Source organism: Neurospora crassa, linkage group II (assembly GCF_000182925.2).
Source record: "Neurospora crassa OR74A linkage group II, whole genome shotgun sequence".
NCBI classification, from domain to species: domain Eukaryota; kingdom Fungi; phylum Ascomycota; class Sordariomycetes; order Sordariales; family Sordariaceae; genus Neurospora; species Neurospora crassa.
Window position 1 is genome coordinate 3,388,389 of NC_026502.1, and position 15,319 is coordinate 3,403,707.

A 15,319-nucleotide genomic window follows, 5' to 3' on the forward strand; every position below is an offset into this window, starting at 1 on the left:
TTCAGGTTCGCTTGGTGCGTACATCAAACCTACAGCTTAGAACTATTTTACACACACATTGCACTTCATCCATTGCATACGGAAAGATGTGGTGTTTTGTACACAACATCGAAATTTGTGTCCAACTATGCTGATGGAATCAGACAATGTGACATCCCAAACCCAAACCCAAACAAACACACACACACACACACACACACACATAAATATACACTATAACATATACATATTAGTGAGAAACCCATGCAATGAAAGAAAATGAAAATTTGCTTCTATGGACAACAACAATGAAGAGAACAAGTTAAAAAAAAAAACAAATGATCCCAAGCCTGGCGTCCCTTTCCTTTTCCCGCACAGTAACTTGTGACTATGTAGATGACCTAACCGGGGGTATTATTCCGAGTTAACCAGCTGGCCGCCCGAAGGTGGGTGGTAAAACAAACATCATGTAGCGCTTTTCCTGAACCTGTCCGTACAATTGCGTGGGCATCCCTTGCTTGATTGACCTCACACATGAATCACACCATCCATAATCTTCTCTTTCAAGCCCGTCTTCTGGCCCGTGTGGTTGTCATTGACCGGGTGGCTCGACCCGGTGTGCTCGACCGCGTGGCTCTCGTCGGAGTACTGGCTACCTAAGCCTTGGTCTTCCGGGTAGAGCGAGTAGCCCTAGCAGGCGTGGTGGCTTCCGCCTTGGGCGTGGCAGCCGCCTTCTTGGGGGTGGTGCCAGCGGCCTTCTTGGGAGTGGCGGTAGCCTTCTTGGGAGTAGCCGCGGCCCGCTTCCTTGTTGACTTGGGCTCCTCCTCTTCCTTGGTCTCCTCCTCCTTGGTCTCAGCCTTCTCCTCGGTCTTCTCCTCAGCAGCCGCCGGTGCCTCGATGGCCTTGACGGGCTCCTCCTCAGCAGCGGTCAGGAGCGCGGGCTCCTTGGCCTCAGCGGCCTTGAGCTGGGGTGCCTCCCACTCGTAGTCCATCTCGGCAAGCTTGGCAGCTCTGGCCGCCCGCCTTTGCTCCTCCTTGGTGATCTTACCCTGCCACTTGGACTCAGGCAGGGCCTTTTCGAGTTGCTTGCCGGCCATCTTGTTCCAGGGGATAACCTTGAAGCGACGGTTGGCGCCCTTGAAGAGGTCCTTGTGCACCTGCGCGGGAGGGACGACCTTGGCGGTCAGGATGTGGCCGAAGAGGAGGTACTTGTCCATGGTGCGGGCGGCAATGTCGGCAACCTCGGCGTCGGCGAACTCGACGAAAGCGCGGTGACGGCTGGCGCCCGTCTTCTTGTTGCGAACGACGCGGAGTCTGGTGATCTCGCCGAACTGGCCAAAGTAGGCGCGAATCTCGTGCTCGTAGAAACCGTGGGGGATGCGACCGAGGTACATGACACCGCGCTTGCCGCTGCCCTTGGTGGCACTGGCGTCCTTGTCGTCCTTGGTCTTCTTCTTGGGAATCTTGCCGACATCCTGACCCTTCTTGAAAGTGCTGATCTGCTTGCTGGCCTCCTCGTTGTCCTCCTCCTTGTCGTCACCGTCAAGGTTCTCGACAAGAGCCTGGGTCTCGTTGTCGAGCTCCTCCTCCTCCTCCTCCTCCTCTTTGTCGTCCTCCTGCTCTTGCGCCTCGGGCTCGGGTGTTGGCTCCTTGGTCTTCTTCTCCTTCTGTGCCGGCTTCTCCTTCTTCTCCTTCTTGTTCTCCTTTACGGGCTTCTGTGCCGACTTCTTGTCCTCTTTGGGGGTGGTCTTGGGTGCCGACTTGTCGGTCTTGGGTGTGGGCTTGGGCGAAGGGGCAGCTACGGTGTCCTTGGTAGCCTTTTGCTTCTTGGCGGCGACGGGGGTGGCATCTTCGGTGGCCTTTCTCTTCTCAGGCTTCTTGCTGTCGGACTTGGGGGTAGAAGCCTTGGACTTTTTGTTGGCGGGCGACTCGGTGGCTGTGGTGAATGGGGATTAGCTTCAGTCGCAAGATTTCCATTTGGACAATGAACTTGTCTTCAGAATGGGGCGTTGTTTTTAGAACTCACTCTTTGTCTCCCTTCTGCTGCGGGTTACTGGGGCCATATTGGATGATGGTGATGATTGCAAGTAAGAACTGTACGGTGTCTAACTTGCTATTTACTACTTGGGAAGGGGGACCTTGGGGAATGCAAGCCGCCTGCACTTTTAATCAAGAAAATTTCTGGACTTAATCGATTCTGCCACTGCACTAGCAGGCGGTGAGTCTGTAATTTCACCCCCACACTTTAGCGCCAACCCACGCGCTCCGCACCGTTAACCCCAACCCCAGATGGCTTTGTTACAGACACTTACAAGTCGCAACGACCTCAACGCTCTGCCCGTCCATTCTTACTCTCTGTAGAGGCATCAATGTTGTGCTGGGTACTTACATACAGCTTGCTCCAGTACCTCTGTCTTCTCCATGTCAGTTTGTCATGACCTGTTCATCCAATGTTGCCAAAGAGATGAACATTACAACACCACTCAGTTCGATGTCGCTTTGTCGCATTCTCATGAACCATCACTGTTTTCAAAGTTAAGGTTGTGCCATCAAATCAATACCGTAGATACGCTACGCGGTAGGTACATTCAGTACAAGCAGAGGGCAGCTGTTGTCAGCAAGTAAGCAAGTAAGCAAAGTACCTAGAGGTAGGCATAGACAAACAAGCAAACGCCTTGAAAAGGGAATTGTTCCCGGCAACGTGCAGTTCTGTTCCCGAGAAGATGAATGCCCAAACATGGAAACACCCATTTTCTTCTACATTGGCCCTGGGCATGCCTTCCATATCTCACTACCTACATACGTGGTACACGATAAGCTGGGCGTGGGCAGCTGCGTCACCAGTTCCCGAAAGGCGACAAGGCGATTGATTGGATTATAACTACCTAGGTAATGACCTGGAATGGCCTAGAAATAGCAGCCTTCCCCAGGGCAGCATTGGGCTGACTGTTCCCTGAATTCCCCGTCTATGTCTAGACTTCCGTTCCCAGCCCAGGTTCCCGCTCCATGGATCCCGAGTGCCCCGGTATGGACCAGTGGTGAGTAGGTACCTCTAGGTAGCGAGTGTAGGCTTCCTGTGGCCTGCCCGTGGCTCCAAGAATAATCGAGTGGTTGGCAAGTTGAACGTAAACCAAAGTCCAATGGCTGGAAATGGAATGGACCGGGGGGATCGGCAGGGCATCGTGGGGAATTAGTTGGATACTGCACTATCAGCGCTAACCATCGCCGCCGCCGGCTTCTTTGCATCGACGAGACCTGCATTGCCTCTCTCTTGCTTCAGTTGTTTCAACTTCCAAATGCCCTTTTGTCTCAGCCATTCTTCCCTCCCTGCCATACCTACCCCTCGAACCTCAGCTCCGATCTTTCTTGGCTCCTGTCAGGTCTTGACATTCCCGGCGCTCCTTCGAACGACAAACAAACACCACCACTCACTGTCCATCGCGATTCTTGGAGAGGATTCCGTAGTCCAACTTCAGCTGAGAGACTCCGCGGCGTCATCGGGTGATTCATCATAACCAACCGACTTCGTCATCCTGTCATCTCAACCATCGCTTTCGTCCAACCACCCATTCAAGTGCGCTGCCACTTATCCTCACTCGATACCGTTCACGTCGTAGCCATATAGTCCCTATACGCCATTGATACCGGACTAACACTTTGCGCTTCCATGAGACGTCTCATGCGCGGCTCAGCCTCACTCAACATTTTGCGACTCTCCAGACCTGACCAGTAACTACTACTACTACACCCCTGAGGACTCAGCCTGCTTGAACTGCGCCTTATCCGAATGTGCCATGTTTGCCTTGAGCCTTCAACTTGGATTTGCCCTTGAAGAATCGCGAAACCAGACATAACAGCCTCTGCCGGCGACACAGGCGCAAGTGGCACTTGAAGGGGGAGGAGTGAAGCGATGGCCGAGTCAAAGAGGAAGAGTCTCTGGAATCTGATTCGTGCAAAGAGCACGGCGATCAGGAACTTCAAAGATGTCAGTCAACAATCACTCACCTCGAGATATGACTACAGGCCTAACACCTTGTACAGGTAACAAAGGAAGCAGGTCATAGGAGGACAGCAAGTGATGGCGACGCGGTTTTACCCCGAAGGAGATCGGATTTGCCCACAGAGTTCACAAGCGATCGTCGCCGACCTAGGCGGCCCGGCGCGAATGGCAAGGGCAAAGGCCGTGACTACGAGATCCATCGTCATGATCCAGGTCCGCTTACCGACTGGCCGCCATCAGGCATGTCAAGTGAGGAAGAGCTGTCTTTGGCCCAGGCAATGCAGCTAATATCCAGGGGTGCTCCGGCTTTCAGAGGTCATAGGCGGCCTATACCGCACGCTCCCGATCATTGCTACACTCTTTACGCTACCGTTGCAGGGAATCATGGCGATGACACCGACGCCGCCAACTTGCACGACGCCATGACCCAGCTCATGACTCTACGGAAAGAGGGGTCCGGTTACGCAAACTACCCATGGGAGACTTTCGAACAGCCAAGCTATGCCTTTTGCTTCGGAAAACGCGCAGGAACCATTACACTCAACCATTGGGTATCGTTAGCCAGTGTTATTCCGCCTTCAATACCACTTCGGGATTCCGGCGTAGCACCACGAGAGATTACGCTGGACCGCATCTTTGAGAGGCTTCAGGAGTTAGAAAGGGGGTTGGAGGACGACGATGAGGATCTTATGTACAAGAACCTGTACCGACGACTTCTCCGAGACCCCGACAAGTACTTGAGCCCCCACAAGACGTTGGACAAGCAAATAACCGATCTTATCATGGTTTTATCGAGACCAGACTGGATCGACTTTACCTTGCCCAAGAACCAGGTCGCCACCAAGTTCATCTACGACAACTCACTTGCGAATGCTCCGACCTATCACAAGTTCTTCCACCAGCTTCTTCTTAGTGTCGAGCTTGACCTACGCATCAACTCCGGTTTACACCTTGCAGAAGCAAAAGAAAAGCTTGTTGCCCAGATTCCACCGAGCATACAATGGAACCTTGCTCTTGCTCGCCGCTGGCGCGAAAACATCCGCGTAGACCGCATTGGAGAGCAACCGGACCAGATTCGTCTTCGGTTTAAGCTACAGAAGCGTCAAGTCCGCATGCTCAAGCGATTTATCCAGATGATGAAGTGGCCCAATCTTTCCGAGACCATCGCCTGCCTCAAACAGCACGAAGCCCAGGGTACCCTCACCGGCCACATATCCTCGCACGCCATGGCCTTCTTCAGCGGCCTCATCCTCCCCGGCACTACCTTCCCCTTCCTGATCATGAACTCCCTCGTGGATATCGACCCCGACCGAGCCACCGACGACCTCGCCCTCCTCACCCACATTCACCCGCACTGTGGCTTTCAATACCGCGGCAGCTACACCTACTGGACCGCCGCCTCCATCGTCGGTAAGGTCCTCGCCCCTACGTGCCTCTCCATCGGCGGCTGGGTTGGCCCCGCGCGTCCAACGGTGCACCTCGATCGCGCCCAAATAGCGCGCATCCGGCAGCGCAAACCGCCCGCCCGCTCTCAAACCGTTACCCCGGATGACGTCAAGACCATGAACGATCGCTCCGATCCGCTCGGCCCTCCCGCAGAGGTCTACCCCGTCAAGGAATACGAGCTCGTAGCGCCCAAGATGGACGAGGACGAAGATTACGACTATGATGGATACCTGACCGACCTCGTCCGCATCGAGATGCTTCACCTCCGCCCGTCCAACGCCAACGACAGCAAGCACTCCATCACCAGCGGCGCCACCAGCAGCGACAATGGCCCGAAGTGGTTCGACGCCAGCATCCACTTTGCCATTGATGGGAACTCGTGGCCTCTGCGACTGACTTTCGACGTCAACTTTGTGCATGCCTGGCCGTGCAGCGACGGGCCGCATCCGTTGTTCTTTGACTACGTGTACGAGTCGGTGAGAGCGGACAAGCTGGTGCATGTGCGCGACTGGAACGGGGTGTACGGAGGCATCAACTCGAGTCTGGACGGTAGCGGTATGATACATGGTGGGCCCAAGTCGTTTGGGCTGGGGAGTAACGGGTTAGGAGGAGGAAGTAAGAAGGGGAGCAATATCATGAGCGCTGGTGGCCGCACGACGACGGCGACGGACCATACCGGGCAGGATCAGGATAATGAGCGGGTGCTGGTGGTGGAGGCGTTTGGGGTGCCGGATAACGAGGTGTTGGCGAGGGCGTGGTGCGCGCATTGGGGGTTGAGTGCTGTGGTTGCTGATATTTCGAAGACTTGGTGAGTTTCTTCCAATTCCGGTGTGTGGAAATGGAGGTTGTGAAACGTTTACTGACGTGATAATAGCATGGCTTGTGCTATTCGCGAGGCGTATGCGGCTGCTTTGACTGTTGTCATCCTGGTCGATGATGAGCAGAAAGTGGAAAACAAGGATGAGTGATGAGAGAGAGAGGTGGATATATATGATATAGATATCTATACTTTTGCGTGGGAGATGGAAGCTTGTTAGCACATGAGGGAGAAACGGAATTTCGAGGGGCAGCAGCAGGGAGGTTCACTCAGACGGGTTGACTCAAAAGCTGCTATAGGTGGTGAGTGAAAGATGAGATGGGATGGGATAGGATGCATCGGGACATAAAAGAGGGGCAGATATGGTTGATGAGAATGGGACAGGCATGCCGGCTGGCATGACTGGGTATAATCATTATTTGGCATACTATTTTTCCTTAATGAAGGCTGAGAAGAGTCTATGATACCACTTCTGTCATCACCGCGTTCGGTTTAATACTATAGCACTTTGCACCACTGACCATCATTTCACACTTCATAGTATCCATGAACAGCCAGCCGGTCTTTGAATTGATCATATTCACACATCATTACTAGACTAATCATAATCTCCTTCCAAGGTCTCTTCATCTCCCTGCCCTGTCTTGACTCCCTCACTTATCAACCCCAAAAACATACCTAGCCTGCAAAACATATGGATCACCCCCAGGAGCAAAGACCTGCTTCTTTGTCCGTCCCCACTCAGGGTGATTGATACCATCGATCCAATCCTGCACTTCCAGCACCACACATCCATACTTGGGGATGGTCCTTCTCTCGTCCGTGCCCTGAGTCCATTTCAAGGGGACGTCACCTTTTTGCTGGTTGCACGAGTACATTTGAAATGCGTCCTGGTCCGAGTAGACCTCGAGCTTGATGCCACTATGAGGAGAGGACAGACGGGCGACCATTTGGGAGGGCTGGCGCCAGTCGTCGAAGGGCGGGGAGCGGAGGGAATGAATGTAGCAGTTATCTGTTTTTTGGTTTTCATGTGTCAGTTCAGTTCAGTTCAGTTCAGTTCAGTTCGGTCACGGATGGAAAAAAAAAAGAACAAAACCAAGAAAAGAGAATGGAAATAAGAAGAAACTCACCATAACCCGTACACCCAGTCCCACAATTCCCCTCTAACAAGCCTTTCTCGCCCTTCTTCTGCAAAGCATCCCCAATGTTCTTCGGTCGACTCCAAAAATCATTCACACCCCCCCTCTCATTCGCGAGGATCTCCCCCGTGGGAACCAAGATCCCATCCACACCCACCCGCATGCCCGCAAACGGCATCCACAACTCATGATCCAGCGCGTCTTCCAATTCAAACCCGTCCAAGTTCCAGTAGGTATGACTGCTCAACATGATGGGCGTTTTTTTCGTCGTCGGGATCGCCACCATGTTGATATCCCATTGATTCCCGGAAACAGTGTACGTGATGTAACTGACTACTTCCCCGGGAAAGCCTTCCTTGCCGTCTGGATCGACTAGCCTAAACGTGATGGATGAACCGGGGACGTCGTAGGCGACGACGGAAAAGTTGCGGTAGTCCCAACCGTCTGGACCGCCGTGGAGGGTGTCGACTCCCTTGGGGTGGGAAGGGGTGGGGTTTTCGTTGGGGGTGACGTGGTAGGTTATTCCTTCTTGTCCGCCTTCAGAATCGGAATCGGGAAAAAGAGTAAAAGAGCTGTTTTTGATTCGGTTCGCATAACGACCGGGCACGGAACCAAAGTGCGGGTGGGCGGCGTCTAGGGTGTAGGCGGTCGCGTTGTCGTAGCCGGCGACTATGTCTAGAGGCTTGCCGTGTTTGTCGGCGAGGATCAGGTTGGTGATGGAGGCGCCGTAGGGGATGAAGGCTAGGGAGAGGTGGGTGGTGTTGAGCCAGTATTTGCCGTTGGCGTCGGGGGAGGGGATCGTTTTTGCTGTTGCGAGGGAGACGGCCCCCGGTAGGAGCAGAGCGTGGAGACGCATCTTGGTGAGGATCACGGTGATGGGAAGTGATGTCTGTTGGAGGTTGAGACTCGAGAGACTGGACCTGTAGCACCCGTGAGGAAGAAAAAAGCACAAACTGAGGGAACCCAACGAGAGGAAAAGGGAACACAAAGTAAAGGGAAAGGCGAGGGGGAAATAAAGTATACAAACGAAGGAAGGAAATTAATATCAACAATAGCTCAAGGTCCTACCACCCACCCATTGGCAACTGAGACAGGACCACGTCGGTCAATGCGGTCCCCCCCCGTTGGTGCGGATCAACATTAGATTGAACATCGAGGAGACGAGCAAGCAAGGACCGTGTGAGGGGGAAGGTTGGTGACCGCCTCGAGGAGACGTTGGATGTCACCCAAGCACCCCATGAATCTGGGGTAAACTACCACCTTCGAGGTAGCGTACAGTACCTACCTACCAAGCGATCCGATCGCTCAAGTTCCTATAAAACTCCTGGATGATATTCATCCCGACCCTCTCTGCTCTCCACCTGCACCACACACACACACCTGCGTTTGTTGGGGTACAGATCACACACACTCTCCGAGACAAAAGGAATGTGATCTGCACCCGGCAACAAGACTGACTTGCCCATGTAGCAGGCAGGACACTGCCTACACGTCTACACTGCTGTAGGTACATGCTCCATGCTCCTCGGCACGTAAAAAAAACGCCCACGAAATGCCAGCCTTTTTTGTGTGACAAGCTCAACTCACCACCATGCAATCAGTAGTCGCATGCCGGCATTCGCATCTCGGTTCGCAGCAAATGGTTAATATGCAGGCTGTACCTTGATTGGTGGATCTCGGCGCCCTCTTTGCATCTGTGATATATTCCCCGCCAGGCAAGGTCAGCCTGGGGAGCATGTCGACCAACCTTCCATTCTCGCCGCTACCTTCAAGACATATCGGTGTGATATATCGGGTTGTTGGTGTGGTGTTCCCTAACCCAACCTCCCGGAATCAGGCGGGTGGGCTTGGTGTTGCCATATGTCTCCAAGCCAAGATAGGTACCTATCATGGAAGACTCTCGGCAAGGAGCAGATCATCGGCCTTGTCTCGTTGAGATTTTGGTGTTGTTCAGTTGCTTGTTCGTGTCTCGGCTGTTTTCCAGGAGTTGACTTGAAATTAACTCTGCTTCTCTCAGTGTCACACCTTTGCCTGATATCTAAAATCCGCGAGAGGAACAGTGAACCCAACCTATACTAAACCTCAATGTTGTGTTGTTTACTTTTCTCCAAACATCCCGGGGTAAAATCACGGATATGACGTCGTGCGGAAGCGAACCATCAGATGATGGAGTCCGTCTCCAATCCCCATTGGCGCGGCTGTGGCGTCCTGGAGAACCATGCGGGGTCGCCAGCCGTCTCTTCCCCACCGAATAAGCTCTAGCTTCAGCCATGCCAAGACTTCGAGATCCAGCTCTCCTTGTTCCCCTCATTGTTGCAGTGAATGGTGTTGTTACAAGGCAGTCTTGAGTGTAGTGCTATACCACATGGATGTGGTCCTGTCAACAGGTTCAGCATGTAAGGGACAAAGCGAGCGTGATACTGTTCAATTCCAATCTACAATATCGCAGCAAAAGCGCAACTCCCATGTCTTTGAGATACACACGAAACACAACTCAACAAATCATCATCGTCATCATCAACCAACCCTCGCCGGGCACCACGCCGACATTTCTCATGGCCAACATGCTGTTTATGCGTCAATCAGGTTCTCCTCCTCGGGCGCCGCCGTGTCCCTGGTATCCTTGGTGGTAGGCTTGTCCTTGCCCTTGCCCTTGCGGTCAGCCGCAGACCTCGAGTAGAACTCGTCGATGATCTTCTTGGGGATACGGTTGAGCATGTCCTTGCGGTAGATCCGGAGCAAGCTCCACGCAAGATCCAGAGACTCAAAGATGGTGCGAGACTCGTAAGGACCCTGGGCAATGAACGAGCGCTCAAACTTGTCCAAGAACTCGAGAGAAAGCTTGTCCTCGTTCGACAGGGCCTCCTCACCAACCACAGCCTTCATGGCCGCGGCATCACGACCAATGGCGTACTTGGCGTACAGCTGGTTCGACACATCACCGTGATCCTTGCGGGTCATGCCCTCACCAATGGCCGACTTCATCAGACGCGAGAGAGAGGGCAGCACGTTGATGGGAGGGTAGATACCACGGTTGTGGAGACCTCGGTCGACGAAAATCTGACCCTCGGTAATGTAGCCCGTCAAATCGGGAATGGGATGGGTAATATCGTCGTTGGGCATTGTGAGAATGGGAATTTGCGTGATAGAACCGTTGCGGCCAGCCACACGACCGGCACGCTCGTAAATGGTCGACAAATCTGTGTACATGTAACCCGGGAAACCACGACGACCGGGTACTTCTTCGCGAGCAGCCGAGACCTCACGAAGAGCATCGCAGTATGACGAGAGATCGGTAAGGATGACCAGGACGTGCTTCTCGAGCTGGTAGGCGTAGTACTCGGCCGTCGTGAGGGCGAGACGGGGGGTGATGATACGCTCGATGGTCGGGTCGTTGGCAAGGTTGAGGAAGAGGGTGGTGCGGCCCAAACTGCCGTTCTCCTCGAAATCGCGCGTGAAGAAACGGGCGGTTTCCAAGTTGACACCCATGGCACCAAAGACAATCGAAAAGTTCTCTTCGTGACCATCGTGCACACCCTTATTCGTAATACCTTGGCGCTGGACGAGACCGGCCTGTCGGCAAATCTGGGCAGCAATTTCATTGTGAGGCAGACCGGCGGCCGAGAAGATGGGAATCTTTTGACCACGAGCGATGGAGTTCATGGTGTCGATGGCAGAGATACCCGTCGAGATCATTTCTTGAGGGTATTCCTATGTCTTGTCAGCACAATGTCCCCGGCCTTGGCAATTCAGCAACCAAGGTACTTACTCTGGCGTAGGGGTTAATAGGACTGCCGTTGATGTCGAGATATTCCTCGGCCAACACCTTGGGACCCTTGTCGATCGCCCTGCCGGAACCATCAAAGATACGGCCCAACATGTCCTCTGATACACCAAGCTTCAAGCTTTCGCCGGTGAACTCGACTTTGGTCTGTTGTTCCTGGTCAGTTTCTTGTTCGCTAGTCCCGTGTGGATATCTGCCTCACCTTCTTCACATCGATGCCGGAAGTACCCTCGAAGACCTGTTCATGATATCAGCGCATTGTTCGCGTGTCTGCCAACTTGTGTCGCGGTTATCTACCTGGACGACGGCGCGGTTTCCTGTAGAGCATCATGGCTGTCAGCTGTTGATCAGAGAGAAGCACAAGAGATATGGCGAGAGGGAAACACACCTCGCGCCTCCAAAACCTGACCGGAGCGTTGCGTTCCATCGGGGAGGGTCAATGTGACGATTTCGTTGTATCTAGGGAATTTGACCTGCGGCCGTTGTTAGACATGCCCATGGCGGCGGAGAGAAGTGGTGGTTGACCAACATTGTCGAGGATGACGAGAGGGCCGTTGACACCACCAACGGTGTTGTAGCGGATTCTAGGCGTCACGTTGTATGACGACGGTACCCGGGGGTCGGCCATTGTGGAAGAGTGCGGACGTCGGTACTAGTCAAGACCTCGAGGCCAGCTCAGGATAAAGATCGGATTCTATGCTGAATGCAATGGAGGAGACGGACGGAATGAGGTTGGCGGATGGAGATGGGAGCCAAGGTAGCGTAACATGTATGTTGGTGTCTCGAAGTTGCAACGCAACCAACCTAAGTGGAAGCTCCGAGTCCCCGTCCTCGGCCTGGCCTGGACTGGACTGGACTGGACTGATAGGCTGATGAGGCCGCTGGCTGACAAGTGACAACGCGAAGCGCCCACTCCAGGCCAAGTTCCTGCCCTCCAACTGCGCTGCGGTGCCCTGTAGTGTATAGCGGGCAGGTCCTGGCTGGCAGGCACAGCGGCAGGCAGGCAGGTACCTCTAGGTAGCGGGCCGGGCACTCGCAAGGTACAGTGACAGCCAGGGCAGCCCCGCATCCGTCATCCGCAGGGACAGTAGGTGCTTCCACTCGCTTTCTGGTGGGCAGTCAGTTCCTTACAAAGGGTCTGTCTGGCTGTCCAAACACTCACTCCAGCTCCCCCGCTCGAAACATTCGTTCGTTGCACCGCCACACCTTCCACAAAACCTCCAACCTCCCTTCGCGTCCAACTGCGATCGTCTAGTCGTTTAAGCTGAGGCTGAACTGCATCCAGCAAAGAGTTCCACCCACACTCTCATTCAGTTCAGTTTGCACCACTATGAACTGAACTTCAGTTGCCTTGACCACGCAAGCACTTGCCGCGTCGTCGCCAAAACACCACTCTTTTGCCGAAACTCCAGTTTCAAAACACCCCAATCGCATGCGCCGGCCGCAAAATAACATAACCGCGTAATCACACACCGAGCCAAGCGCGGCAAACCCCATCAACATGTCGGCCATCTACAACCTCGAGCCGCAACCGACGGCATCTGCGATTATTCACACAACACAGGGCGAGATTGCCGTCGAGTTATTCGCGAAGCAAACACCATTGACATGCCGAAACTTCCTGCAGCTTGCACTCGACGGTTACTACGACAACACCATCTTCCACCGCCTGATCCCTGGTTTTATCGTTCAAGGTGGTGATCCCAGCGGCACCGGTCATGGAGGAGAGTCGATCTACGATAATGGCGCGCTCAGCGGTGACCTCGACCCATGGCCGATGGACCAGAGAAGGGGAAAGAATGCGGGACCTCATGGCGTCAACTTCAAGGACGAGTTCCACTCGCGTCTCAAGTTCAACCGCAGAGGTCTCTTGGGTATGGCGAACGAAGGGGCACCAGACACCAACAGCAGTCAGTTCTTCTTTACGCTCGGCAAAGCGGACGAGCTGACGGGGAAAAATACCATGTTCGGTCGAGTGGCCGGCGACACGATTTACAACTTGGCAAAGATCGGAGAGGCCGAGGTGGAAGAGGGCGGTGAGCGGCCCCTATATCCCATCAAGATCACGCGTATCGAGATCCTCATCAACCCCTTCGATGACATGCAGAAGAGGGAGAAGAAACCCAGACCACAGCAAATTTCTAGGCCCACTCCCGCCGAGAAGAAGCAGAAGAAGAGGAAAGGCGGCAAGCAGCTACTCAGCTTTGGCGACGAGGTTGGTGATGAGGATGGAGAAGAGCTTCCTCTTCCCAAGAAACCCAAGTTTGATACCAGGATCGTGGCGGATCTTGACCAAGACGATTCAAGCAAGCAAAGCGCCTCGAAAAAGTCATCTGCCAAAAGGGACGCCAAACCAGTGGCAAACGATGTACCAAAACGGGAAGAAAAGCCAGAGCCAAAACCAGTAAAGGAAAGCAGGAGGAGTCCAAGCCCACAGCCGGTTGCTCAGAAGAAAGAGCAGCCGCCCAAGAAGCACTACAGCGAGCATTCGAGCCCAGAACCTGAAGAACCCAAGAAGAAGTCCCTCCTTGAAAAGACGAATGAAGAGATCGCGGCACTCAAAGCGTCAATGAAAAGGACGATCCATTCAGAGCCAGTAAAGCAGGAGAAGAAGAAGTCGGCTCTGGAGCAACTGATACCGGATACAGCCATCCGCGGGAGAAAGCGCCGGCCAGGTGCAAGTAGCAATCCCACCCGGGAAGAGCAAGAGGCTTTGGACCTGCTCAAGTCTTTCAAGGCAAAGATTGAGACGGCTCCACCAGAGAAGAATGCGGCCCAGCCCGCGGTGAATCCAGATGTAGAGGATGGCGAACAAGACGGTCAAGCAGACGAGGAAAAAGTGTGCGATCTTCACTTTATTGCTAACTGTCAAAGCTGCAAGGCCTGGGACAAGGTGGAGGACAATGAGGATAGCGGTGATGAAGGTTGGATGTCTCACAAGTTGAGTTTTGCTGCTGACAAGCTCGGGAAAGACCTCAGTTACCGGAAGAAGGCGGAGGAAGAGTTGGTGGTTATTGATCCTCTGGCGAAAGCTAGGACGCTCAAAGAGGAGAAGAAGGCCACGCGAGATGCCAAGACGGGAGGCTCTTCAAGAGCTTGGGACCGGGGAAGACGGGACCGACACTGATTTACCGGATAAGTTGCCCCCGTGCTTGGTGTCTTTGTTGGTTCTGTCATATTCCATATTGCTATCTGTAGCGCAAGAACGGTGTGATGAAAGTGTGCGTATGTACGTCTAGTTTGTAGAATAGTAGCCAACCCAAATGATACCCTCAACGTTTCTCAAAGACTTTGACCACTCGCACTTGACGGCATTCATTCCGAAGGTGTCAAACCTTTCCCATGAAAAGATAAGCTTATGTACCCCGTACCCACCAACTGCCACGGTTCAAGAGCCATTGGGTGACGTTGCTGAGGCTTGAGCTAGTGCATTTTTGTTGGCTGCCGAAAATGCACTAACAAACACTAACAGTTACATGGCCCGATATATCAACCGTCTGGAAGGACACCTTGTTCCATACCCTTGGGAAGCCCCTCCGCTCTCAACTCCATCGCCAAAGACGTGAAGAGAAGATGAAAGAAGGGGAAAAGAAGAAAACGGCCATGGGGATCCATATCGTGCTCATGCAAAAAGTATCCTGTAGATGCTCGTGGAAAGGTTCCATGGAGAAAAGGCCGGGGTGCCAAGACCTGACGATAGGGTCAAGTACATGACCATGCCGGCAAGCCCTTGACAACAACCCGTGTTTGGATTGGACGGCTGGGCCTGCTGGGCTTCCACTTGTTACTTGCCCATTACTGCTTCCTCGATTCACAGGCCCAAAGCTCGATTCACAGGCAGCTGTGCAATCCAAGGCTTTGTCCGAGCTCCTCATGCTAGCTCGTCTAAGTGACATGGCCGAAGAAAGAAACCCCGAGCCATTATGCTGCACCTCCGGTCATTGGCATGAACCACCACGGCCACTTGCTTTGACAATTGTCATTGATGAAGCTGAGATTGGAGTTATCAGATTGACCAAGTAGCTAGGTAACTGAGTCCGTCTAATAGTCATGGACACATCTCATTGTGAAGACAATACAAAACAAGACAACAAGTGTCGGTGGTAACTAATGGGTTTCCGTTCGGATAGGTAGCTTTTGGTAGGTGATACATC

The 15,319-nt window shown here is 53.5% G+C and overlaps 6 protein-coding genes across 6 annotated transcripts; 3 read left to right on the forward strand and 3 right to left on the reverse strand.

Annotated features, from left to right (window-relative positions):
* Positions 1 to 207: 207 nt before the first annotated feature.
* Positions 208 to 2,103, reverse strand: NCU08518 (hypothetical protein). Its single transcript, XM_958075.2, has 2 exons — positions 2,006 to 2,103; positions 208 to 1,915 (listed from the first exon to the last, which is right to left on the reverse strand). The coding sequence occupies exons 1-2, from the start codon at positions 2,040 to 2,042 to the stop codon at positions 636 to 638; spliced, it is 1,317 nt and encodes a 438-aa protein (XP_963168.1). The 5' UTR covers positions 2,043 to 2,103; the 3' UTR covers positions 208 to 635.
* A 934-nt stretch (positions 2,104 to 3,037) lies between these two features.
* On the forward strand, positions 3,038 to 6,861 carry NCU08517 (hypothetical protein). Its single transcript, XM_958074.3, has 3 exons — positions 3,038 to 3,964; positions 4,021 to 6,233; positions 6,300 to 6,861. Exons 1-3 carry the CDS (start codon positions 3,890 to 3,892, stop codon positions 6,391 to 6,393), a joined length of 2,382 nt encoding a protein of 793 aa, XP_963167.1. The 5' UTR covers positions 3,038 to 3,889; the 3' UTR covers positions 6,394 to 6,861.
* On the reverse strand, positions 6,801 to 8,573 carry NCU08516 (aldose 1-epimerase). The gene is made up of 2 exons (XM_958073.3): positions 7,373 to 8,573; positions 6,801 to 7,254 (listed from the first exon to the last, which is right to left on the reverse strand). The coding sequence occupies exons 1-2, from the start codon at positions 8,235 to 8,237 to the stop codon at positions 6,896 to 6,898; spliced, it is 1,224 nt and encodes a 407-aa protein (XP_963166.1). The 5' UTR covers positions 8,238 to 8,573; the 3' UTR covers positions 6,801 to 6,895.
* A 1,217-nt stretch (positions 8,574 to 9,790) lies between these two features.
* Positions 9,791 to 12,263, reverse strand: vma-2 (vacuolar membrane ATPase-2). Its single transcript, XM_958072.3, has 6 exons — positions 11,695 to 12,263; positions 11,554 to 11,638; positions 11,463 to 11,482; positions 11,368 to 11,403; positions 11,151 to 11,312; positions 9,791 to 11,092 (listed from the first exon to the last, which is right to left on the reverse strand). The coding sequence occupies exons 1-6, from the start codon at positions 11,791 to 11,793 to the stop codon at positions 9,953 to 9,955; spliced, it is 1,542 nt and encodes a 513-aa protein (XP_963165.1). The 5' UTR covers positions 11,794 to 12,263; the 3' UTR covers positions 9,791 to 9,952.
* An 80-nt stretch (positions 12,264 to 12,343) lies between these two features.
* On the forward strand, positions 12,344 to 14,450 carry NCU08514 (peptidyl-prolyl isomerase cwc-27). The gene has a single exon (XM_958071.2). The coding sequence runs from the start codon at positions 12,667 to 12,669 to the stop codon at positions 14,290 to 14,292; it is 1,626 nt and encodes a 541-aa protein (XP_963164.1). The 5' UTR covers positions 12,344 to 12,666; the 3' UTR covers positions 14,293 to 14,450.
* Positions 14,451 to 14,738: 288 nt separating this feature from the next.
* NCU08513 (hypothetical protein) lies at positions 14,739 to 15,188 on the forward strand (the record flags this gene model as incomplete). Its single annotated transcript, XM_958070.1, has 2 exons — positions 14,739 to 14,871; positions 14,983 to 15,188. The coding sequence occupies 2 exons, from the start codon at positions 14,739 to 14,741 to the stop codon at positions 15,186 to 15,188; spliced, it is 339 nt and encodes a 112-aa protein (XP_963163.1).
* Positions 15,189 to 15,319: the final 131 nt, after the last annotated feature.